Source organism: Molothrus aeneus, chromosome 6, assembly GCF_037042795.1.
Source record: "Molothrus aeneus isolate 106 chromosome 6, BPBGC_Maene_1.0, whole genome shotgun sequence".
NCBI classification, from domain to species: Eukaryota; Metazoa; Chordata; class Aves; order Passeriformes; family Icteridae; genus Molothrus; species Molothrus aeneus.
In genome coordinates this window covers 61096376-61121409 of record NC_089651.1, presented here as the reverse complement: position 1 = coordinate 61121409, position 25034 = coordinate 61096376, and the positions used below count along the sequence as shown (strand labels likewise).

General features: G+C 53.7%; 1 protein-coding gene across 1 annotated transcript in view; it reads right to left on the bottom strand.

The window, feature by feature from the left end:
• Nucleotides 1–23039, bottom strand: part of NIN (ninein) — a 65656-nt gene extending 42617 nt beyond the window's left edge. The window contains exons 1-4 of the mRNA XM_066552582.1: nucleotides 22939–23039; nucleotides 19886–20089; nucleotides 13088–13169; nucleotides 4996–5159 (exon numbers count right to left, since the gene is read on the bottom strand). Coding sequence (XP_066408679.1) covers nucleotides 4996–5159; nucleotides 13088–13169; nucleotides 19886–20089; nucleotides 22939–22953 — 465 coding nt within the window. The 5' untranslated portion in view covers nucleotides 22954–23039. The remainder of the gene's footprint in view (nucleotides 1–4995; nucleotides 5160–13087; nucleotides 13170–19885; nucleotides 20090–22938) is intronic.
• Between the last annotated feature and the right edge of the window lie 1995 nt (nucleotides 23040–25034).

Below are 25034 nucleotides of genomic sequence, written 5' to 3'. Positions count from 1 at the left end.
GCACTGGGACAAGTGGATCCTTCTGCCTGCACGTGACTGATGGATTTGGAATCAAAGTCACCCAGGACATAAAGAGGCTCTAAATCACCACAGAAAAGTTCAATAGCTCTCATTCAGATTACAGCTAAAAGCCATTAATCTACAACGTTGCCATGGAAACTGAATTAAGGCACTGGACTTTTTTTAGCTCTGCTGCTGTTCCTGTTTCAGCTGCAGGACCAGGCAAGGGCCCTTCCCTGCCACAGCATCACAACATCCCACAAGGGACAAAATGCAGGAGCTGAGGCAACAGGTGCCATTAAATCCCAGCCCTGGAAGTTCTGCACAAAGGGAATGGCAGAACCCTGGCACAGGTTGCACAGAGCAGCTGTGGCTGCCCCTGGATCCCTGGAAATGTCCAAGGCCAGGTTGGATGGGGTTTGGAGCAGCCTGAGATAGTGGAAAGTGTCCCTGCCTGTGGCTTTAACCATTCTGGGATTCTATGAAATTGCCACCTGAAAATGCAGAAAACTTTGTGCAGAGAGAGGCTTGGCTTGGGTGCCAGAGCAATCACCCTGCAGCCACCCATCCTCCTCCTTGGGGACAGCTGGGACACTGAGGGGAAGCTGGCAGTGATGCTCAGGAGGCAGATCCTCTATGTCCCAGTCCTTCATAAGCAACATGCACACTTTTATAAAGAATCAGATTAATTGAGCACCAGACCCCCTCACTTCAAGCACTTTCAGCAAAACCACACCAGCTGCTGCTGTCCCACCCCTGCAAGTGTCCCAGGCCAGGCTGGACAGGGCTTGGAGCAGCCTGGGATGGTGGAAGGTGTCCCTGCCATGGCAGGGGGTGGGATGGGATGAGCTTTAAGCTCCCCTTCCAACCCAAACCATTCCGGGATTCTACAAAACCACAACAACTCCATCAACACCAACAACCCCAAGAGGGGCTCTGGCATTCTACAAAACCACTCTGGCATTCTACAAAACCACAACAACTCCATCAACACCAACAACCCCAAGAGGCTGAACAAAGCCAGGGGGTTTGGGCTGGGGTGCTCATGTGACCTCCCCTCCCTCCCTCGTGTCCCTTTGTGCGCTCGGGGTCAGCCACCACCGGGAGGGGACAAAGAGGGGCCAGGGTGGGTGGGACATGCCCATGTCAGGCTCTCATTGTCCCCCAGCCCCAGCAGGGCCTCAGCTGGCCCCGGGTCAGAGGCAGGGGGTGCCAGGAATGCCTGATCCCCGGGGAGGCGCGTGCGGGGAGCAGATGGCTCCGAGCGCATCTGCAGCCTGGGCCGTGGGCCCTGCCCACAATGAGGCAGCAGCAGCAGCAGCCACCTCTCTGTCCCCCCTGCCATCTGCTCCAGCCAGCCAGACCTTTGTTCTGCCCTGGAATATATTGCTAATTAAAATGATGATCAGCAGCACATGCCATGAGGTGAGCCCCGGTGCTGATGGGGTTTGCTCTTCCCAGATCCACGCAGCTGCTCCCTGGGCTGAGCAGAGACCCCAAAAAAAGCTCTCAAATCCCTCACTCTGCCAGGTGCCCTCAGCTCCAAGCACCAGTCAGGCACTTTTTCTGGGAGTGGGCACTATCTTGAGCTGTTTATCACAAATCCTGGCTTTCCAGTACTGATGGATTTTGTTCTTCTCAGGTCCACGCAGCTGCTCCCTGGGCTGAGCAGAAACCCCCAAAAAAAGATCTTAAATCCCCACACCTTGCTTTGCCAGGTACCTTCAGCTCCAAAGCACCAGTCACACCAGTAAGGCACTTTTTCTGGGAGCAGGCACTATCTTAATCACAAATCCTGGCTTCCCAGTGCTGATGGATTTTGTTCATCCCAGATCCACATTGCAGCTCCCTGGGCTGAGCAGAAACCCCAAAAAAAGATCTTAAATCCCCACACCTCACTTTGCCAGGTGCCCTCAGCTCCAAAGCACGGGTCACACCAGCAATGCACTTTTTCTGGGAGTGGGCACTATCTTGAGCTGTTAATCACAAATCCTGACTTTCCAGGACAGTCCCACTTTGGGAATCTCACATCAAGAACCCAAAAGCAGGAGTTTCAACCCTCCCAATGAGCCAGGCCATGCTGGAAACAATTCACAAACACACAGAGCATGGGATTAGGTGGCACTGAAGGGATAGAATTGGGATGTGCCAGCAGATTCTAAAACCTCAAAGCTTGGAGCAACCTGGCCAAGTGGAAACTGTCCCTGCCTGGGGTAGAAGGCTGGAATGAGATGGGCTTTAGGGTCCTTTCCAACCCAAACCACTCTGGAATTCCAGGAACCTGCAAATAGGAGGGACCCCTGCCAGAGCAGAGCAGCAGCTGGGGAAGGGGAGGTGGTGGATGCTCCCCAGGGAGGACTGGAAGCCAGCACAGCCACCATCCATGGGGACAAGCTCCTGCAGGTCACAGGGACCCTCAGGAACCCACCACAGCAGGGTTAATGCCAAATCCAGGCCCAGCTGCTCATTACCTGATCCAGCAGCACCTGAAAACCCCCGGGGATGGAGGTGGAGCCTCTCGGGGCAGCTGCTCCCAGAGCAGCTTTCCAGCCTTTCCCCTCCCAGAGCAGCTTTCCAGCCTTTCCCCTCCCAGAGCAGCTTTCCAGCCTTTCCCCTCGTGTTTACCAGGGAGGGAAACCTCTCAGACACAGCCTGAGCCCTTTTAATTGGCACTGCCTGGGAGCAAGCACCAATTAAGCCACCCTGCCCCAGTTCTCAGGCTGGGGGCTGTGTTTGCACACGCAGCACAGAGAACTGGGCAAGGGCTGATCCCTGGCCAGATCCCAGGGAATCAGGAGCCTCCAACACCCCCCTGGGACCCCTCAGCACCTTCCAGCAAGTCATTCCCATGCATACCAAGAGGATCTGCTTTGGAGATGCTGATAAAGTCGGAGTTTCACAAGTTTAGCCTGATTTTTGCTCCACCTGCAGAGGAATTAACCATCCCAGCAGCCCAAAAGGTGCAACAAGCACCCCCAGCAGGAGGCTGATCCAGCCCCCAGCCACAGTGTGGTTACAACAGCTGGGTTAATTAACTGACCTTGTTAATGGACTACCCTTTACACCTCTGTGACAGCTAAAACCAAGGGGTGAGGTTAGAGCAGCCCCTTCCAGCAAGGACAGCCCTTCCCTGGGGAGTGTGGGAGGATTAACATCGATTCCAAGGTCAGGGCAGCCCATGTGGCCAACACCAGAGATGGATGAGCATCCCTGTGGTGCTGAGCAAAGGTCACCAGCAGCAGGGAAAACCCTTCTTTGAGGTGTTGGTTTGGGGTTTTTTTTTTTATCATTTTTAAGCTCAGCTGCATAGGAATAACACTGAAACCATGGGAATTGGAAATTCCTTCCCTGCTTTCTCACACAGGGCTGGGTGTCCCCCTACAACAGCGGCTGCAGAGGCTCCAAGTGAGGCCACGAGACAGAGGAGGGAGAAAGCAGCAGTGCTTCTCCTTCCCAGTGGAAAAACTCCCACCACATCTCCTGAATCAACAATTCTTGGCACAGCAGGGCAGGCTGGAAGCAGCCCAGCTCCAGGGCAGCGCTGTTGTGGCTGTGCTCTAACACACAGCACCAATCCCAACCACTCAGCTCCCTTGGCTTTCCTGTCTGGGGAAGCAAGAGGAGATTCACTGGCACAGAGAGAGCCACAGCTCTGGAGCACAAAACCAGGAATGGGGATTGTTTTTGGAGCAATTAGAAGCCACTGTCTCAAAGCAGCTGCTGGCTGCCCAGCACCCCTTGTCCCCCATGCCTTCTGCTGGAGCCATGGCCAGCTTTTGGCAGCTGCACTAATGGATGTGGACGTGCCCAGGCTGCTCCCAGCCCACACCTCCTCGTTAGCCACGGGGGCAGCAGCTCAGCCCTTCCCTAATTGCTGGCCCACGCTCCAGCCAGGAGCACGGGCCCAGCTCCCTCCCCACTTCCCACGAGCAAGGGAGCCACGCCTGGCATGGCTCAGCCCCAGGGACAGGCAAGGAGAGCGGCCAGGAAAGGCACTGGGACGCCCCAAACCCCTTCAGGTGTGGGCAGCAGCCACATCCAGAGGTGACAAGGCCACCCCAACACCAATCCTAGGAACAGGCAAGGCACTGGGACACCCCAAACCCCTTCAGGTGTGGGCAGCAGCCACATCCAGAGGTGACAAGGCCACCCCAACACCAATCCTAGGGACAGGCAAGGCACGGGGACATCCCAAACCCCTTCGGATGAGGGCAGCAGCCACATCCAGAGGTGACAAGGCCACCCCAACACCAATCCTAGGGACAGGCAAGGAGAATGGAAGGCAAAGGCATTGAAACATCCCAAACCCCTTTAGGTGTGGGCAGCAGCCACATCCAGAGCTAAAAAGGCCAAACACCCATCCTAGGAGAGCAGCCAATGCCTTCACTGGGAAGGCTCCAAGCACATCCCAATCCCTTTGGATGAGGGCAGCAGCCATGCCCAGAGGTGACAAGGGCAGCCCAGCACCAATTCTAGGGACAGGCAAGGAGAGTGGCCAGTAAAGGCACTGGGACATCACAAACCCCTCTGGATGTGAGGAGCAGCAATGCCCACAGGTGACAAGGCCACCCCAACACCCACCCTAGTGCCAGTAAAGGCACTGGGACATTCCAACTCCCTTTGGATGAGGGCAGCAGCCATGTCCAGAGGTGACAAGGCCACCCCAACACCCACCCTAGTGCCAGTAAAGGCACTGGGACATTCCAACCCCCTCTGGATGAGGGCAGCAGCCATGTCCAGAGGTGACAAGGCCACCCCAACACCAATTCTAGGGACAGGCAAAGAGGGCAGACAGTGAAGGCATTGGGACATCCCAAACCCCTTTAGATGTGGGCAGCAGCCATGCCCAGAGGTGACAAGGCCACCCCCATCCTAGGAGAGCAGCCAATGCCTTCACTGGGAAGGCTCCAAGCACATCCCGACCCCTCTGGATGGGGGCAGCAGCCATGCCCAGAGGTGACAAGGCCAGCCCAGCACCCACCCCTCCCTGCTGACCTCCTGGCTGGCAGCAATGTGGGCAGGACGTGGCTCCTCGCTCAGTGGCTCGATGACTGTCACCTCAGCAAAGTCCTCCGGGGACTCCTGGAACTCCGGCAGGGAACGGCGCCCGTAGCGTTTGCCACCTTTGATGTACTTGGGCTGCGCTTCCGGGCAGGAATCTGGGGAATCCAAGCACAGAACACATCAGGAATGCCATTTCTGAGCTCTCTCAGGGCTGGTTTGTTCGTTCAGCAGGACTCTGAGTGCCCAGTTGCTGCCACCATTCCTGGTGGGCAATGGCACCAATGGTGGCTCCACTGCTGGATCATCACCACCCTCTGTGCTGGTGTTCACAGGGGTCTGAGGATGAGGGAAGAGATGAGGATCTGACTCCATGTTTCAGAAGGCTTGATTTATTATTTTATGATATATATTATATTAAAACTATACTAAAAGAATAGAAGAAAGGATTTCATCAGAAGGCTGGCTAAGAATAGAAAAGGAAATGATAACAAAAGCTTGTGTCTCAGACAGAGAGTCTGAGCCAGCTGACTGTGATTGGCCATTAATTAGAAACAACCACATGAGCCCAATCCCAGATGCACCTGTTGCATTCCACAGCAGCAGATAACCATTGCTTACATTTTGTTCCTGAGGCCTCTCAGCTTCTCAAGAGGAAAAACCCTAAGGAAAGGATTTTCCATAAAAGATGTCTGTGACACCCCTCACCCTGGCACCCTGGCTTGGAATTGGTGCTGCTCCCTACCAAAAACAGCCTTCACAAAGTGCAATCTTCCTCTTCCTCACCCCTCCCCAAGCCCCAGATGAAGTTAACAGGACGGGGAGGGAAAATCTCCACAACCTTGCCAGGAGCCTGGGATGGAAAGTCCATTAGGCCTCTCCTCCTTGCACTCCTCTCCATTAGCAGCACCAGGCAGGTTTAATTAGGGACTGAGTTGCACTGAGGCAGCTCAAGTCTCCAGATCCTGCAGACACCTGGGCGGCTGCTGCTGCTGCTCTCTGTGGGTTTGAATTTCAGCTCCATTAAAAATGCCCAAACAAGCAGGAGAGTGGAAAAAAATTGGGCAAGTTTGGAGTCTCTGGGGGCCCCGACAGGAGCAGCTGATGTGAGAGACAGTGGGGCAGGTCCCAGCCTGTGCTGAGCAGCCAAAGCCAACTGCAAGATCTAAATAACCCTTTGGAGTCATCCTCTAATTACAGGGGCTCCACATTCCCCAGCTCCAGCTTCCCCCAGCAAGCTCCTGCCTTTGGGGACTGAATTATCCAGGAGCACTGGCAGGCAAGGATCAAAACAAAAAAATAAATAAGCACGTTTTGGGCTGTTTTCAGTGAGAATCTGGAGCAGGGGGCAAATTAAACCAAGGACCAAATTAACCAGGGATTCAATTAGGGGAAGGCTTGGTGCCACGCTTTGTTTCAGTGTTTGCTAACCTGACTGCTGAAACCCCCCCAGGACTCCATCATCTTTTATTTTCTGCCTCTCACAGTGGCAAGAGCAGCAGCTTTTGAAAATTTTATTTGCAGAGGGCTGTGATATAAAAGAAATGCAAGAGTGCAATACTAATAAGGCACAGGGAAGCTGTTCCACCACTGACAAAGGATACAGGGAAAGCAGCAGGTCTCCAAACCCCCTCACCCAAATGCCTCCTCGGATAATATTCCTTTAGATATGGAAGAAAAGGCTTCAAGCTTGTTAGAGGGGAGGAAAAAAAAATACTCCACAACTTAGCTATGCAATGAATTATAAAATACACAGGCTGAGGAGTGCTTTGATTCCTGCAGCCCCACACTCCATCCAGCCTCGGTGCAGCTCTAGGGAACAAACCCCGTGCCTGTGTTTGAACAAGGCCATTTTAACAAGATTTGCTGCAGCTGGGACTCAGCACATGAAAGTTGGGCTGATGGAGTGCACCGATAGAAAAATCAGGAGGAGACAGGCTGATTAAGGAAGAGCCCCAGAACAAAAGCAAACCTTATCACTCCTATTAAAGCCCGCCCGGTGGTGAACAATCTCCATCCAGCAGCTCTCTCTGAAATGCTAATATTTGTGGCTACTCATTCACCCAGTTATTTCCTCCCTCCCCGCACAAGAGAGGGCTGGGGGGCTTTGTTTTCCTTCAGAAATCATTTTTATTATTCCTCAGACAGAGCTGTACCTCCATCTGTCTTTGGAGAGATGGAGGAGGGGGGAAGAAGCTGGAATTCAGTGAAGCTCCAGCTGAATTTCCTTCTGAATTTCCAAAGAATCCTGTTTCCATCCCCACCACACTGACTGTGTTTCCCCACTGCTGCAGCTGGAAATTCAGAGGTGCTGTGGAAAGCGTTCCTGCTGTTCCAGGGGGTTGGAATGAGATGATTTTCCAAGTCCCTTCTGCTCTGTGACCCTGAGGAGCACAAGTGCCACCACGCTGGGCCCCCTTGTGAGCACAGCAAAGGGGACATCAGGAGCCTCTCCCCACTGCTGTGCTTTAGGCACTTGCAGGCTGGCAGCTGATTCCTCTCTGCTCTGAGCACCACGGGTGAGCTTGTTTGCCTTTTGTAATGAAAAACCTGTGAAGCCCCAGAACATCCCTGGGAGGGAAAGGTGACCCTTCACAGCTTGAGGAGAACAGAGTTTGCTCCAACTTCCAAACCAGCTGTGCCTGAGCCCAGCTCAGGCACCCTGAAATCCCAATTTCCACAGCCAGGCTGGTTTTGACACTGGGTTCCAGCCCTTCCCCTATCACATCCTGCAGCACAAATCCCTCTCTTTTCCAGCACCATCACCTCTCAGCCAGGTGGACACAGACACCTCCCACACCTGCAGCACCCTCCAAGCCTCTCCATCTCCTGCTTCCCCACCAAACCCCCCAGCAGAGCAGCTGGTGCCCTTGATGTTCCCACCATCCCCGATATTTAGGGGATGCTGGGCACACAAAAATGCAAAAAGCAGCCATCCATGCTTCCTGAATGCAGGAAATTCACTGAGGAGCTGAACAGCTTCTCATTCCCAGCCAAAAATGAGCAGGAAGACTCGGAGAATCATTAAAGTTGGAAAAGAATCATTAAGGTCATCAAGTCCACCCTCAGAGCTGCTCCAGCCCCAGGTGCTCAGGAGGAGCACAGAGGAGATGTCAAAATCCAGCCTTTCATGGAGCAGATGCCCATGAGACAGCCCTGTGTGCCGTTCACCCCCAAAAATGCCAAATACCCCCCTGAACAGAGGGGGAAACACCCCCAGAGCAGAGGATGCTCTGCTGCCCTCTCCTCCAACCAAGAGCAGGGGGAGATGCTGCTGCTCACACCCCCACTACTGTGTGCCTGACAAATCACCAAGAAAAGGGGGGAAAAATGAGAAAAATAAAATGGGTTCAGCCCTCCCTGCTCCCTACAGCCCTTGGGCTTAGTAAAACCCACCCCAGAGCTGGTGTCTAATTAGACACTGGGGTCTGATCTGCCCCCCTGAACTGGCCCCAGGCTGGGGGCAAGAGGAGGAGGCTGAGGGAAGCAGCCTCTCACCTTCCTGCCCACTGCCCAGAGGGTTTGTGGCCCTCCAAGTGCCCCTGAAATGAAACACCCCCCCCCTAATTCTGCATTTCACTCCCTGATTTAAGCACCACAGACAGAAGCCATCAATTCCCTCTCTCACTCCCCTCATCCATCCCACTGAAATGTCTCCATGGCTGGAGATTTACACTTGATTTTCTGCCTTTCTGCACCAGATAAGTCATTTCAAAATCCTGCTCTGCCCTCAGATGGGGAGGGAGGGGGGGCTCCCCTTCCCTGGGCCCAGCATCAAAGCCCTGCAGTGCAGACAAAAGGGGGTTTAGAGCAGGAGCCCCCTCATCCCACAATCCCAGCCTTCAGAGGGGAAATTAATTTCTCTGCTGCTTAAGATTTGGAAGGGAGGGATGCTCCAAGTGCTGGGCAAAGCCCATGGCAGCCAGGATCTGCTAAATCCTAATCCCCTGAGGCACCAGGTATGTCTGAACTCCTCCAAGCCCTATTTCACCATTCAGGCTCAGCAGTGGAGGAAGAGAGGAGTGGTGGCAGGCTCACCACAACCCAAAACCAACGGGTTTTGACCCAAAAATACCCTGTGGCATCAGGCAGCCCTGCCTGGGCTGTGACACTGGTTTCACCCCAGTGCTGCAGCCACCTGAACAACCTTTCCCCCATGGATGGGGCCCTTCCAAAGGGCATCAACCTCACCAGCCCCTTTGTTAGAGGGCACTTCTGCTGTCTCCAGAAGGAAAAGGGAAAAACAGGGAAGGAAAAACCCCAAAACCCTCGTGACTGTGGGGAGGATGGCGTCAAAGTGCTCTTTAATTTCTCCTGGGTGTTCCTGTAATCCTGCACTCCACCCCATAATCCCTCCCTAGCCCAGCTTCCATGCACTTTTTATTTGCTATAATGGGGAGGAAAAAAAAAGCCTGATTTTTTTTCTTCCCTAATCACCCACACAACTGATTTTTTTTGTTTTCCTTTCCCCACCCTTAAATCTATTTTATTGTCCCCTCACTGCTGCAGTGACCCGTGGACAAAGAGCAGCAGCACCCAGCCCTGTCCCACGGGAATCAAGAGCTAAGATAGTGATTATTTTAAACCACATTCAAGCTTTTTTTCTGCTTTTCCTGGCATCTCCCCATCCCTGTCCCCAGCAGAGGAAGGCTTTGCCCAGCTGATGCTCTGGTTCACAGCTGGGTCTGTGTCCCCACAGTGTCACCCTCGAGGGGACAGAGCTGATCACAGCAGCTCTGGAGCTCTGCCTGCCTTGGTTTCCAGAGCTGCTTCCCAGGCAAGGAGCCTGCAGCACCATCCTCCCTGCCAGTCTTGCCTTTGAAAAAGGAATCTGAGGCAAAAAAATAAATCTATATAAATCTATCAGCTGCTCTCTGCAAGCCTGAGTGCTTCCTCCCCAATGAGGAAACCCCAGTGGCTGCTTCTGCAGGAACTGCAGCACTTCTGGCTCCTTGTCCCCAGCCCCTGTGACCCCAGAGCCCTGGCACAGAATCAGTTTGGGTGCAAGGGACCTTGAAAATCACCCCCTGCCATGGCAGGGACACCTTCCACCGTCCCAGGCTGCTCCAAGCCCTGTCCAGCCTGGCCTTGGGCACTGCCAGGGATCCAGGGGCAGCCACAGCTGCTCTGGGCACCTGTGCCAGGGCCTGCCCACCCTCCCAGGGAGGAATTAATTCCCAATCTCCCATCCATCCCTGCCCCCTGGCAGTTCAAAGCCATTTCCCCTTGTCCTGTCACTCCAGGCCCTTGTGGATTTTCCCTTTCCCTGTTTCTTTTGGGCTCCCTGCAGGGACTGGCAAGGGCTGGAAGGTGTCCCCAGATCTTCTCTTCTCCAGCCTGAACAGCCCCAAATCTCTGAGCAGCAGAGGGGCTGCATCCCTCTGTGCCTCCAACAGCTCCCTGTCCCTCCTGTCACCCTCCTGAGCTGACAGCATCCATGGGGACAAGGCCATGCCGCCCCCCTGGCCGTGTCCCAGACTGTCTGGGGCTGCAGCACAAAGCCCCCAGTGCTCCCCACTGACCCTCCCATCACCCAAATCCCTGGAGAAAACCCCCACAGCCTCTTCCTTCCCAGATGCTGCCAACAGCCTTAAAATCTCTGCTTCTCCCTCCCCCCCCCCCCCAATTAAATTTTCATTTAAATGATATGATTTAGAGCTCTTAACTCAATTTTTTCCCTAGCCTGGGGCAGGCTGGAACACCAGCATTTCCACACTCCCTGACAGTTTGACACCAACAGCACAAAGCAGCTTGTTTCTCCAAATCTCCAGTTTGATCTAAATTAAAAGAAGCAAAGACTTTGGCATTAACCAACCTGTCAAAATGCATTAAAAATAAAATGCCTCCCAGGCCTGCCTGGCTCTGCCTCCCTACCTGTACCCTACACCCTTTGATTTGCTGCCACTCCAACCCCACTCTGACAAGAGCATCCCCAAGGAGGGCTTCTCCAGCTTCACTTGTAATTTCCCCTGTGATAACCCCAAATTTAGCTGTTTCTGGAAGATTTATTTACATTTCAATCAAGCTGGAGCTTCTCAGCCATATGATACCCCAATAAATGCAGAATGCTGGATTAGTTCTGCCTCACTGGGGCTGATTCCTGCTCTGTGCCAGCTCCTTCCCAAGGGGCTGGCAGGGAATGCTCCCCCCTGAGCACCCACTGAGCTGCACTTGGAAATTCCATTAAGGAATGCTGGGCACAGGAGCTGCCATCACCCCTCTCACAGCATTAAAGAGCTTTGGAAACGAGAGGTGGAAAAGAAAAATAATCCATCAATCACACCTCTCCAGCCCTGTGGTTTTTGCAGCCTTATTAAAAGGGGAAAGTTGTAATTTTGCTGGCAGGCTCCTCTCTCCAGAGTGGGATGCTCCAGGAGGGGGAAATCTGGAGAATTCTCTCTCCCCCTTTGCTAAGCTGTTTTCTCCTTGGGGGATTTGGCTCCCCTGCTGCTCCAAGGACAGGATTAGGGATTTCCATACAGGTGTGGCACCAGCTGGAGCTGCAGGGCTCAGCCCCCAGCACGGCCCCACAGCTCCCAGGCCCTGCTGCAGGGGGGGGAAACACTGAACCTGAAACCTTTCCTGCCAAGGAAAGCCTAAAAATGCCCCATTTTCAAGGCACAAAGCAGGGAGAACACTGAGGACTCACAGCAGAGCCCCTGGAAGGGTCCCTGGAGCAGCCTGGGGTAGTGGGAGGTGTCCCTGCCCATGGCAGGGGGTGGAACTGCTCTCTTCCCACTCAAACCATCCTGGAATTCTCTGACCAGCCCCAACCTGGTTTCTCAGGGGCTCCACTTGGTGAGGAACTCCTCTGGAGCAGCCTGAGTGTGTTTTCCTGGGAGAAATTCAGAGAGGCTTCCTACACCCTGCTCATCTCAGACACAAGGAAACAGAATGGACTTAAAAAACATAAAAACCAACGCCAGTCCCAGCTGGGAAAAACCCCAGCAGCAGCAGGAGCTCAACCTTTTGTCTGTCTGGCCACAACTCTGCTCCTCGAGCATCCCTGGGCAGCAGGAGTGGTGTGGGATGGAGGGAGCTGAGCCCCTGTCCCAGCCATGATCCATCCTGAGCATCTGCAGGGAGCTCACAGCCAGCCTGGGCCTCTCTGGGCATTCAGATCATGGCAATGGCAGAGAAATACCCAAGGGCTCTGAAAACACCTCAGCTCCCTTTGTGTAAAGAATCCATTTCTCACCCTTCATCAAAACTAATAGTACAATAATTTTTTTTATTTTCTATAAAATAAATAAATAATAATTCATAAAAATAAAACAATTATTTTTATTTTCTATATTTTATATATATTAATATACACAAATAGATTATATTTCTGTATATTAATATATATAAAATATAAAGATATACATATATATGTCAATATCAACATGAGAATATAAATATATATTTATATATATTTATATATATAAATTCATATATTATCTATATATGAATTTATATATATAAATTTGTGTATATTTACATATATATTCATATTTTCATGTTGATATTGACATATTTATTTATATTTTTATATTTTATATTTATATATACAAATTCAGATATTATTTATATATGAATTTATATATAAATAATTATGTAAATATAAATAATTATTAATAAATATATTAATAGAATGATATCATTAAAATACAAATAAATATATTAATATAAACTAGCATATTACTATAAATATATAAGTACAAATATATTATTATAATATTGATATATAAATGAATATATTAATATAAATAACTATATTTATTAATATATACTATGATTAAAATACAGATCAAATTATTACTGTAAATACAAATATTAATATGTTAATATAAATAATTTTTATAAACTTTATATTTAAGGTTTATAAAACTTCTTAAGGGTTATAAACTTCTCAATTACCTCATTTCTATAAAAACAAACAAACAAAATACCAAAAAACCAACACCTTTTCTCCCAATATTAGCTTCTTCTGCTTGGGTGGCAGCACCTAAAAAGCACTTTCTCTTCTAAGTTCTTCTGTGAGAGCCACCCAGAGCTGCTTTGCCAATGAAAATGTACCATTTTAGCTAATTTCAGTATTTACCTGCTTCTTGGAAGTGCTCCTCATTTGACAGGGTTCTGGATAAGATGAGGATAAGTGCTTCTTTAAACTGATCAAAGTGGACCTGTGGGGGAAAAAAACAAAAAAAAAGGAAGGAAATGGGCAATCAGGTGGTGCAGGGAGTTAAACAGGAGGCCAGAATGCAGCAGGAAGATGGGCAGCAGTGGGGATCACTCATCAGCACCCCCAGACCAACAGCCTGGGCACGGGGCACCAAGGAACCCTGGAGAAGGGACAACAAGGGACAGGCAGGCACAGCCAACACCTCTGGGCACGTGGGAGCAGTTACTGCCACACAGAAGGACCCAAAGCCACAGATTTCAGGCACTGGTTGGGTTTTTCCATTGATCAGGAACCAAAAGAACACATCCAAAGGAGCAGGGACATCTCCATCCCTCGAGGTGACCTGGCCAGGGTCGGTGGCTCCTGCAGTGAGACCATTCCTGAGCAGGGATGAATATTCTGCTGTGGAAATGCTCCAGTGCCCTAATTTACCTTCAAAAACCACTCCCCAATGTGGATGGCAGAAAAATCCCTCCCTTTCCAGGGCAGCTCCAGCAGCTCTGGGAGGGCTGAACTTGGAATACCAAGCCTGGAGTGAAGCTGGGAATAAACCAGAGATGATTCTGCCACTGAGGGAGGGTTTTTTTTTCCCTTCTGCTTTTTTCCATCTGTGCCTTCCTGGAAATGCTCCTGCCTGCCAGGCAGCAGAGCCAGGAGGAGGCTGCAGCATCCTCCCAGCCTGCTGGGGAATGTCAGCAATTCCAGCCTGGGGGACACCAGACCCAGGGACAGCTGGAGGAGCAATTTGACATGGGTCAGTGGCCAGGCAGAGCTGGCTGCTGCCATTTCTCCTGGCTAAATAAATCTTAGAAGAACTTTCAGCGTGGAACAAGAAGATTTTGTATTTAAAGGAACCCAGAGAGGCTGCTCTGGCTGGCAGAGCTGCACTCAGAGGGATTTTCACCCTGCACAAGCACCAAAGTTCAAGTCTGAAGTTCTCCAGTTTGTTTTTGGGGGTCAAGCAAGCTCAGAAAAATACCAACAAGCCCCCTGGCTGGGAGGGGACAGAGGTGAGCCATGGAGGTACAGGGGAGCTCAGGCAGTGCCAATCACCCTGAGGCTTTAAACAGTTTTAAACATTTTTTTTTTTAACACAGTTAAAAAATATGTTCAGCACAGAAGCTCATCAGGAATGCCTTCATCTGAATACTAATTGCTGCCATCCATTTCCAGCCACTGGTGTACTTCAAAAAGGCCAGTTTACAGAGAGAGGAGACTTTCCCCCATTAAAATAAAGAAAACTTGACATTTAGACTAAATGAGGATGAATAAAAGATGAGGGTGTTCAGATTACAGGTTCCCTCCCCATGGGATGCTCTCAGGAATGAATGGACAGAGCCAATCCCTTGGATGGGTGCTGGGGATGGCTTTGGAGGGGAGCTCACAGGAAAACAAGACCCACTTTGCATCCCTCACATGGAATTGAACAAAGCCAAACCACCTGGGCAGGTGTGCAGCAGCACTGCCATCCCCTGCTCTGCACAATGAGCCCCACAGCTCCTGCCTGCACTGATGGGGAGGAGGAGGAAGGAGGAGGAGCTGAGCCCTTGCACAAGGACAGAGGCAGCCATCCATGCTTCCTGAACGCAGGAAATTCACTGCTGAGCTGAACAGCTTCTCATTCCCAGCCAAAAATGAGCAGGAAGGCTTGGAGAATCATTCAGGTTGGAAAAGAATCATTAAGGTCATCAAGTCCACCCTCAGAGCTGCTCAAGCCAAACCCCAGGTGCTTCCAGAGGCACAGGAAAAACATGAAGATGTTAAAATCCAGCCTTTCATGGAGCAGATGCCCATGAGACAGCCCTGTGTGCCATTCACCCCCAAAAATGCCAAATACCCCCCTGAACAGAGGGGGAAACACCCCCAGAGCAGAGGATGCTCTGCTGCCCACTCCTCCCACCAAGAGCAGGGGGAGATGCTGCTGCTCACACCCCCACTACTGTGTGCCTGACAAATCACCAAGAAAGGAGGAAAAAAACAGAAAAATAAAATAAGTTGAGCCCTCTCTGCTCCCTACAGCCCTTGGCAAAGCGTGGGCTTAGTAAAACCCACTCCAGAGCTGGTGTCTAATTAGACACTGGGGTCTGATAAAGTAGACTGGCCCTGTGGTCAAACTGTGATTTTTCCATGAGCAGGACACTCCCAGGAGCCTGTGGAAGGTCAGGCTGAGGAACAGGACATGGCCATGCTCCTGTGCTGCACAGCAGGACTGCAAATGCAAACCAGCAGCACAGGGACAGGCACAGGGGGGTCCCCAACGCCCTCCTCGCTCTGCAGGTGGAGTCCCAGCTGGAAAAGGGGGGAGATTTGTCCTCAAGATGGGGCAGAGGTTTCCCCAACAGCAGCTGAGCAGCAAAAGCAGCCTGTGGTGCACCTCTGACCTTGGATGTGTGCAGGCACAGAGTGCTCAGAGCTGGAGAAACAGCACTGATAAAATGGGAGCTGGGCTGGAGCACGAGCCAGGCAAGGCAGCCACGGGACAGCAAAGCCACAAAGGCTGCAGAAATCCTGCAGAAATCCTGCAGAAATGCTGCAGAAATCCTCCTGCAAGGCTGGGGGGGGCCTGGCCCAGGTTCCCCACCCCTGGAGGTGCCCAAGGCCAGGTTGGATGGGCTGGGAGCAGCCTGGGATGGTAGAAGGTGTCCCTGCCAGAACAAGATGGGCTTTAAGGTCCCTTCCAACCCAAACCACTCTGGTTTTATGACTCTGTTTTGGTATTGCTCATCTCTGTGTCTGCTCATGGGGGTCTCTCTGCAATTTGGGGCTGATCCCAGCCAGCCAGGAGGCAATGGGTGTTGGGGAGGTGATGCTCAATGGGCTGTCCAGGATCAGGGACAGCACACACATTCCTGGCTGGGAGGGTGGGCAGGCCCTGGATCCCTGGAAATGCCCAAGACCAGGCTGGATGGGGTTTGGAGCAACACCCCACAGCCAGACCAGCACTGCACAGCCAGGGCAGCCCCCCAGCAAGGAGAATTTTCTCAGAACAAGTAAATCAAACAAGACAAACCCAGCCCAGCCTGCCCAGGCAGTCAGGGACCAACCAAAGCTGTGCTGCTGAGCAGCTCTGGTTCCTCAGAGAAACCCCAAGGTCCCTTCAGAGCCAGCTCCCTCTGAAGCTGTGCTGATGAGCACTAGAAAGAGCTGGGAGCCTGTGCCAGGGTACCTGCTGCTCCTGTGTGCCCCTGCCATGCAAAGCACTTGGCACAGGCTCCTTGCAGCTCCCTGCCCTGATCCCCAGCACAAACCCCATCCCCAGAGCTCTGCCCCTGCCTGCAGACTCCTTCCAGCCAGAAGCTGCACAGGGAAATGTCTGCTGGGGGAGATGAGGATCAGGGAATATCCTGACCCACAGGGAATATCCTGACCCACAGGGATCACCCAGTGCAGCCCCTGGCCCTGCCCAGACCCCCAACACTCCCACCCTGAGCATCCTTGGCAGCTCCTGCAGCTCTGGGGCTGTGCCCATTCCCTGGGGAGCCTGGGCAGTGCCAGCACCCTCTGGGGGAAGAACCTTTCCTGAAATCCAACCCAAACCTGCCCTGGCACAGCTCCAGGTGTCCCTTCAGGTCCCAACAAGCCACTCCTGCAGTGCCATCAGAACAGGGCAGCCTTGGCCCCAGCCCACAGGGCACCAAGGGGAGCAGGAAGGGCACTGCAGGCACAGGGGGAGGATATTTGGGCATTCTGCAAGAGGTCACTGCAGGGAGCTGGGAGTGAAAGCCCAGCCAGGCTGTCCTTGCTGCAGGCTGGGAATGCAGTGGTGCAGGTGAAACCTGAGCTCCTCATCCCTGCTCAAGGACAGCTCCAAGGACAGGCCCTGCACAGGGCCAGAGTGCCCAACCTCACAGAATCCCAGCAGGATTTGGGCTGGAAAGGACCTCAAAGATCATCTCATCCCATTGATGGCCATGGCAGGGACACCTTCCACCATCCCAGGCTGCTCCAAGCCCTGTCCAGCCTGGCCTTGGGCACTGCCAGGGATCCAGGGCCTGCCCACCCTCCCAGCCAGGAATGTGTGTGCTGTCCCTGATCCTGGACAGCCCATTGTGCATCACCTCCCCAACCCCCATTGCCTCCTGGCTGGCTGGGATCAGCCCCAAATTGCAGAGAGACCCCCATGAGCAGACACAGAGATGAGCAGTACCAAAACAGAGTCATAAAACCAGAGTGGTTTGGGTTGGAAGGGACCTTAAAGCCCATCTCGTTCTCCCCCTGCCATGGCAGGGACACCTTCCACAGTCCCTGGGTGCTCCAAGCCCTGTCCAACCTGGCCTGGGATACTTCCAGGGATAGGGACTGGCTCCCAGGGCTCATCCCCATCCCTGCACTGTCCCCAGGACAACTCTGGTTTGCTGCTAATTAAAGGGCACAGAGAGGGCAGACAGACAGACAGACAGGCCCAGCCACACCCATCCCCTCCCTCCTGCCACCGAGGGTGAGGGGAAAGAACCTTCCTGAGGCACCCCAGGAACTGCAGTGAGCATCATCTCCACACACAGCATGTGAGGAAAACACTTCCACAGGGGTTTGGCTCTGCCTCGAGTCAGGGCAGGATTTACACCCACACCAGACCCCAATAATTCCCAAACCATCTCAGGGGAGGCAGCACCTGCAGCCCACCAGTCAGGGCAAGATTTACACCCACACCAGACCCCAATAATTCCCAAACCATCTCAGGGGAGGCAGCACCTCCAGTCCCTCTCTGAATGGAAACTCAGCTCCCAGTCCCTGTCCAGGGCAGAGGGCTGGAACGAGGCTATCTTTAAAATCCCCTTCCAACCCAAAGCATCCTACAATTTTATGATCCCAGAGCATCCATTCATGCCTGGAGCAGAGCCCCAGCACAAAGACAAGCACGTGGCCTCATGGAGCTGCCCCTGAGCAGACAAAACCTTCCCCCAGTGCCCCCCTCCCTGGGGCTCTCCCATAAATCCCAGCCCCTGGAAGTGCAGGCAGACAAAGGCTGGGACCATCTGCAGCACGAGGGGCAGGTGCAACAAGTCTGTGCTCAGGGGGCTCTGGGTGTGCTGCTGCTCTCCCCAGGAAACCCCAAGGATGCCAGGGCCATGAAATTGAAATCTGCCTCGTGCTTAAACCTGGGCCACTGCTGCTGCTGCTGAGGAGCAGAGGCAGAGATTGTCCTGAGGCTCTGTGGCAGGCTGGGAGGGAGAACCATGCCCAGGGACAAAGGGGGAATGAAATAAAATGGGATGCCTCGTGTCCTGCAGGGGTGGAGCTCTGGGATGGGATGGGGTGAGTGTGACCCTGCCTTTGGGATGCTTTAATGGGGGTTTTAGTGCCCTGACCAGCTGTGACAGCCACATCTGGTCTTTTCTCTCTGTGCCACCATCCCGCAAGTGGCAAAGCCAGGATAGGACAAGGGGAAATGGCTCTGAGCTGAAGGAAAATAGATTTAAATTCAATATTGGGAAGGAATTCCTGGCTGTGAGGGTGGGGAGGCCCTGGCACAGGGTGCCCAGAGCAGCTGTGGCTGCCCCTGGATCCCTGGCAGTGCCCAAGGCCAGGCTGGACAGGGCTTGGAGCAGCCTGGGATGGTGGAAAGTGTCCCTGCCATGGCAGAGGGGGGCACTGGATGATCTTTAAGGTCCTCCCAACCCAACCCATTCCAGGATTCTTTGCTAACAGCATCAGAGTGCCCTGTGCTCAAGATGACAGAGCAGCACAGAAAGTCTCTGGTGCTCCAGAAAATGCCACACTGCAACTCTAAAGGTCAACAACCTCCACCTGCATCCATCCCAGCTCCACTCCCTCACAGCAGAAGAGCTGCAGCCCCAGGGCAGGCGAGGAAGAGAAGGATAAAGGAAAAACCCCTTTGATCATTAAAGGAATTTATTTTATTTGTGAGAACTGCAGTTTGATTGGAAATTGGAGTCGGGATGGCTGCCTGTCTGTTGAAAGCCCTGGCTGCCCTGCTCCACATTTCTGTGATTTTAATGAGCAGTGATGGATTTCAGGGTGATTTCCAGGGAAGGATCTGATGCACTCTGAGCACAGAGACACCCAGCTGAACGTGGAGATCCCCCCAGGGGCAGCAGCTTCTGCTCACTGCCCTGGGATTTAACCCCATAAAGGTGCAACCACAACTGGAGAATGGCTTTGGGAAGCCACCAACAGCAGGCAAAGTGGACAGAGGTGGCTCAGACAGCGTGGGACAACATTCTGTACCTTAGAGAGACGTCCGTGACTGCACACAGCCCTGCCAGCATAACCACAGCTTAAGCCAGGGTAAATCACAGGCTCAAGCCCTGGATTTAGGGCTTTGTCCCATCCCAGGTGGCTCAGAGCCTGTCTAAGCACCTGGTGAGCTGGTTTGGGGAGGTGACCCAGGCCAGCAGCAGCAGGAACCAGAGCTGGGGACACAGACACAGCGCGAGCCAAGGGCAGCCAGACCTGGCACCTGCTCTGGCCTTGGGAAAGCACAGCAGAGCACAAGGCTCAGCCCAAAGTGGTGGCTCCTGAGTTTCACACCACCTCCAGTCAGGGCAGACAGAGCAGTTCCCTCTCCTGCTATCCCCAGTTCTGCTCTTGGAAGTTGCTCTGTGCCCACCCTGCTGAACAGACCAGACAAAACCCCACAAGCCCTGTGGCACCAGAGCCTCAGGAATGTTGGGTACACACAAATCACACGCCAATCTCTCCCCAAAACCACCCCATGCACGCAGGCACTGCCCCCTCCATCCCCCAGCTCCTTACCCTGCCTAGGAGGTTTCCTTGGAGCAGGGTCTGCTGCAGGGCTGGGGCCACCTCCTCCAGGTGCAGCACGTGGCAGAGGTCAGTGAGCTCCTCCTGGCCCAGGGAGCCCGTGCCTGTGCTGTCAAAGCTGTCAAAGAGCTCCTTGAGGCGAGCTTCATACTGGTCCTGCTCAGCTTCATCCATCCCATAGCCTGCCACGCTCACCTGGGGGAAGAGATGGGACAGGTCACCCTCGGTGCCATGGGACAGCAAAAACAAACAAAAAACCCCAGGGCTGGCACAGAAGATGCCCACCAGGCTGTTTGGGGCTGTGTTTGGTTGCATTGATGCTCCACCACTGCTCCAGCCTCTCCCAGCCCACTGGGGGAAGAAGTCACAGAGCAGAAAGAGCCAGGGGAAAAAGCCTGGCAGAGCCAAACCCTGGGGAGGGGACAGCCCAGGTGGCTGGGACAGTCCCTGTCCCTGTGTGCCACCTCCCACTGCTCCTGTCAGCTCGTCTGGCTCAGCTGCAGCAGCTAAATTGTTCCCTGGGGCTCCAGGGATCCCCAGGTGCTGCAGGTGAGCCTTTGGTGAGAAGATAAACAAGGCAAGAACGGCTCAGCAGCTGCAGGGAGCAAAGCCTGAGGAGGGCAGAGCAGGAGACCCCAGCCCAAACCCTTCAGGGCAGCCACCCACCGTGGCCACCCCCTCCAGGGGCACAACACAGCTCCAGGATCCATTCCAGGACCATGGAATGCTTTACTTTGGGGAAACAACTCCCCAGATCAAGCCCAGCTGCCAAGAGCTCCCCATGCTGCTCCCCCTCAGGTGTTTCAGGTCAAACCCTGGCTGAAGGCAGAGAAGAGTTTGACAGGCAGCAAAGCCAGAGCAGCGTGGGGACAGCCAAAATGGACCCATGTCCTGCCCCAGGCACACAAAACCCAGACCCTGTTGACCTCAGGTCTTCGTTTTCCCCTCCAAGTCAAGTTTTCACCCCGCTCATCCTGCTCACAGCCCCAGGAGCTGTTCTGGCAGGGGGTAAAGGGAAATTTCCTGTCTGAAATGAAGGATTTGGCTGGATCCGTTTGCTCAGGCTTTGGGTGGCAGCTGTGTCACCCAGCGCCACCACACAGCCTCAGTGTGGATGTGCCACTACCCTGGGGCACAACAGGCACTGTCACCGTGCTTGGGTGACAATGGGCACTGCAGCTGGTGTCCCAAGGAGCCAGCTGGGCATCCCAGCCTCATCCATGACCCCACACCAGCCAGCCGTGGGAATTCTGGTTTTGTGACTGCTGGGGGTTGTGTCAGCCACATTTCCCAAAACAGGGGGGTCCTACCCCAACTCCCTTCCCCACCCAGCCCCGTCCCCTCTGCTCCTCACAGGGTTCCTGTGGCTCCCTGGGCCACCAGCAGCACTCCTGGACATCCCAGAGCTGCTGCAGTTGCAGCCCAGCTCCACAGCCCTGCCCAGCCCAGCCAGGAAATCTGCAGGGCAGGCAGAGCAGCAGCTGTGTCCTTGATTTCCCTGGCTGCAGGAGCAGATGCCAGGGCAGAGCATCCTCTGGATGCCACATCTGCTGAGGGATGCAGGGCTGTGGAGCACACAGAGCCCACAGGACAGGGACAGCCCAGCCAGGCTGTCCTTCCCCTGCCCTGCCACAGCTCTGGGCACTCCAGGGATGGACACAACCCCTCCACCTGAGCCTCACACCCTCCCTGGCCTAATTTTTTCCCCCCCAAATCCCTCTTGAGCCGATTTCCCAAGTGCTGGGGGGAGGAGGGAGGCACAGACACATTCGACCTGGGGCACAGAGGAGGAGGAGGCAGCACCCAAAAACTCAGGTGCCTGTGAGCAGGAGGAAGGCAACAAACTTGTTTCCATTCCCACACCAGCAGCCCCATTTCCCACCTGCACCCCCAGGGCTCCACAGTGGCTGGATCCTGGTGTCAGGGAGCCCTGCCTGCACATTCCAGCAGCCCCAAAACTCACAGCCAAGCCTCCAGCAAAGATGACTCCACCCCACAGAGCTTCCCAAGCATCTCTGAACCTCTTATCTTCAGGGTCAGCCACCTCCTGCCCCCCCAGAGATGTCTCCAGCACCTGACCAGAACCAGTTCCCCCAGTTAGTGCAGAGAGATAAATGACACCTCCCAGTATAACCCCGAGCATCCCTGCTGCTGGAGCACTGGGATCACCCCTCTCAGTGCCACAACAGCCCAGAAACTCACCCTGGGCAAGTCCAGCACTGGGAACCCCCAAAAACCAGCAGGAAAACCCCAATCCCTGAAGGAAAAGAGAATCAGGTGCGTGGGCCACACCTGCCCTACAGCCCAGGTGAGCTTTTGGCGAGGGACAACCAGAGCTTAGAGGGACACAGTGCCACAACAGCACAGAGCCCTAAAACTCACCCTGGGCATTGGGAACCCCAGAAAACCAGCAGGAAAAGCCTAATCCCTAAATGCAAAGAGTAGAAGGTGCATGGGCCACACCTGCCCTACAGCCCAGGTGAGTTTTTGGCAGGAACAGCCTCACACATCCCCACGCCAGGGGACAGCCAGAGCTTAGAGGGACACAATGCCAGAACAGCACAGAGCCCTAACACTGACCCTGGGCAAATCCAGCATTGGGAACCCCAGAAAACCAGCAGGAAAAGCCCAATCCCTAAAGAAAAAGAGCATCAGGTGCGTGGGCCACACCTGCCCTACAGCCCAGGTGAGTTTTTGGCAGCAACAGCCTCACACATCCCCACGCCAGGGGACAGCCAGAGCTTAGAGGGACACAACCCCCCTTGCAGAGCCTGGGGAAGGGATTCCCTGTTCCCCAGGGCCAGGGAGGCCAGGGCTGGGTGCCTCCCTGCCTCAGAGGGCGCAGGGAGCTGCCAGCAGCCCGGCGATCCCGCAATCCTGCTCAACCTCCATCTTAGGCAGGCGGCTCCGGCACGCAGCCGGCTGCGCAAGGTGACCCAAGATGCCTCCTCTCCTCTCCTCTCTCCTGCCTGAATTATTCAGCAGCGCTTCCACAGCGAGAGGGGAAAAAAAAGAAACCAAACCACCCAGAGCCTCCTTCCTACCTGAGGAGCTGGCATCGGGCAGCAGTCAGAATAACGAGGGCAGCAGCATCAGAGCCCCGGCTGCGCTGCCACCTCCATCAGCAGCCGTGGTGCGGGGAAGGGGGGACCCGGCAGAGGCACACAAAGCCCCAGTGAAAGGGCTGCCTTTCATCCCTGCTCCAGATGGGCCAGCAGCTGAGATGCAGCAGGGATAATAGGGGCAGGCAGGCAGCAGCTGAGCAGGGGCTCCCCAGTCCCCCGCCAGGAGGAGAGGGGATGGTCCCTGCACAGGGCATCACTTTGTTCAGATTTATTGCTGCCCTTCTGTGCTGCTTCAAGCTCCCCAGAATGACCAGCTTGAGCTGGGAAGTGCACGTTTAGGACAGTCAGCACCACATTATTCCTCATTTCTGTTCTCCTTCTTGCCAGCCCGGGGAAGCAAAGCGCTCCGGGATGATGATGAGAAGAGGAAGTTTTCACCGGCATTTCTTTCCTGCTTTTAAATCCACCCCCTCCTGAGAGCCAGATAACCTTCAAGGCACACAATGTAGGGGCCTGAGAGGACTAAATTCTCAGCTAAATTTAACTCAAACAATATAGGCTTAAACAGTAATTACTGCTTCGCATATTTAAGTGCCTGGAATCGATATCAACTTTAGCCTGGAGCTAATGAAGACACAGATCGGTCAATCAATGGCATCAGCAAGGAGAAACACCACAATTAGCACAATTACTTTTTTGGGGGGGTGGGGGGGGTGTTTGTAAGCAGTATGAATTACAGAACCCCAGAATTATTTGAGTTGGAAGGGACCTTGAAGGTCACTTCATGTCAACCCCCAGCCACGGGCTTCCACTAGGACAATACAAAATCACCATTGCTGCTGCACAAGAGGGAGATTTTAGGGATGCTCTGCATCACTAATCAGGGCTATGGGTACCTTGCCCTTATCCCTGCCCTCCACTGAAGTCATCACCTCCAAGAGACAGCGAGGAAAATGTTTTTACTGCTCCTCTTGATTGCCTCGACTCAAATGAGGGCCTGGTAATTAGCAGTAATTACCCCGCAGAGCAGCATCCTGTGGCCACCTCCAGAACACAAGCACCTACTCCATGGCATGTCACTGCTCCGAGTGTCCCCCCTGTGCTGGAGAGGGGGGACACTCTTGGCCACACTTGGCCACTTTAAAGCAACTTTCCCTTCCCACTGCACCTGTGACAAGCTGGGTGATGTGAACACAGCTGGCAAAACCCACCAGGAGCCCAGGTTTTAGTGCTGGGGGTTGTCTGAGAGGCCCAGCAGCCACCAAAAGCAGACTGTGGAGCTCTTGCTGGAAAGGCAGAGCTGAGGTTGTCTCACCCTCATTATCTCCTTCCCTAATGAACCATCTCATCCATCAGCAGCTCTGCTGAATCACAGATTTCCCTGAGCTGGAAGAGACCCACAGGGATCACGGACTCCAGCTCCAGGCCCTGCACAGATACCCCAAAATCCCCACCCTGGGCATCCCTGGAGTGTTGTCCAAACTCCTGGAGCTCTGGCAGCCTCGGGAATGTCACCATTCCCTGGGAAACCTGGGGGGAGGAACCTTTCCTGCAATCCAACCCAAACCTGACTCACTCCAGACATTCCCTGGGTCCTGTCACTGGTCACCAGAGAGAAGAGCTCGGTGCCCTGTCCCTGCGTCCACCCCAAAATCCCCACACCGTGTCAAGACAATTTCCAGCTCAGCTCACTTTGCCCGGCCCCTCTTGGAGCAGCAGCCCCACAAAGGGTCCCACCGAGAAACCAAAGGGAAAAACAAAACCCAGAAGGACAATGAAGCACCTTAATGCCAGTAAATCACTTGACAGCACGCCCAGCTCTTCAAGGGTCACCACCAGAGTCAACCTTACAGCTGGCAGCTCCTCCTCCCCATTGACCACGCTCATCATTTTCCCTCTGCACCTCAAAACACCCCCAAAAAACACCCCCAGACCCTCCAAAGTTGGCAGAGAGCAGCGACTCTGTTAACCAAGCCCCAGCCCAGATCAGCCAAGCAGCGCTGGCTATAAAAGCACTATAAATTTATGTAAAGAGCTTCAAAAACAGCGCAGCGTTTGAATATTCACGCCAGCCC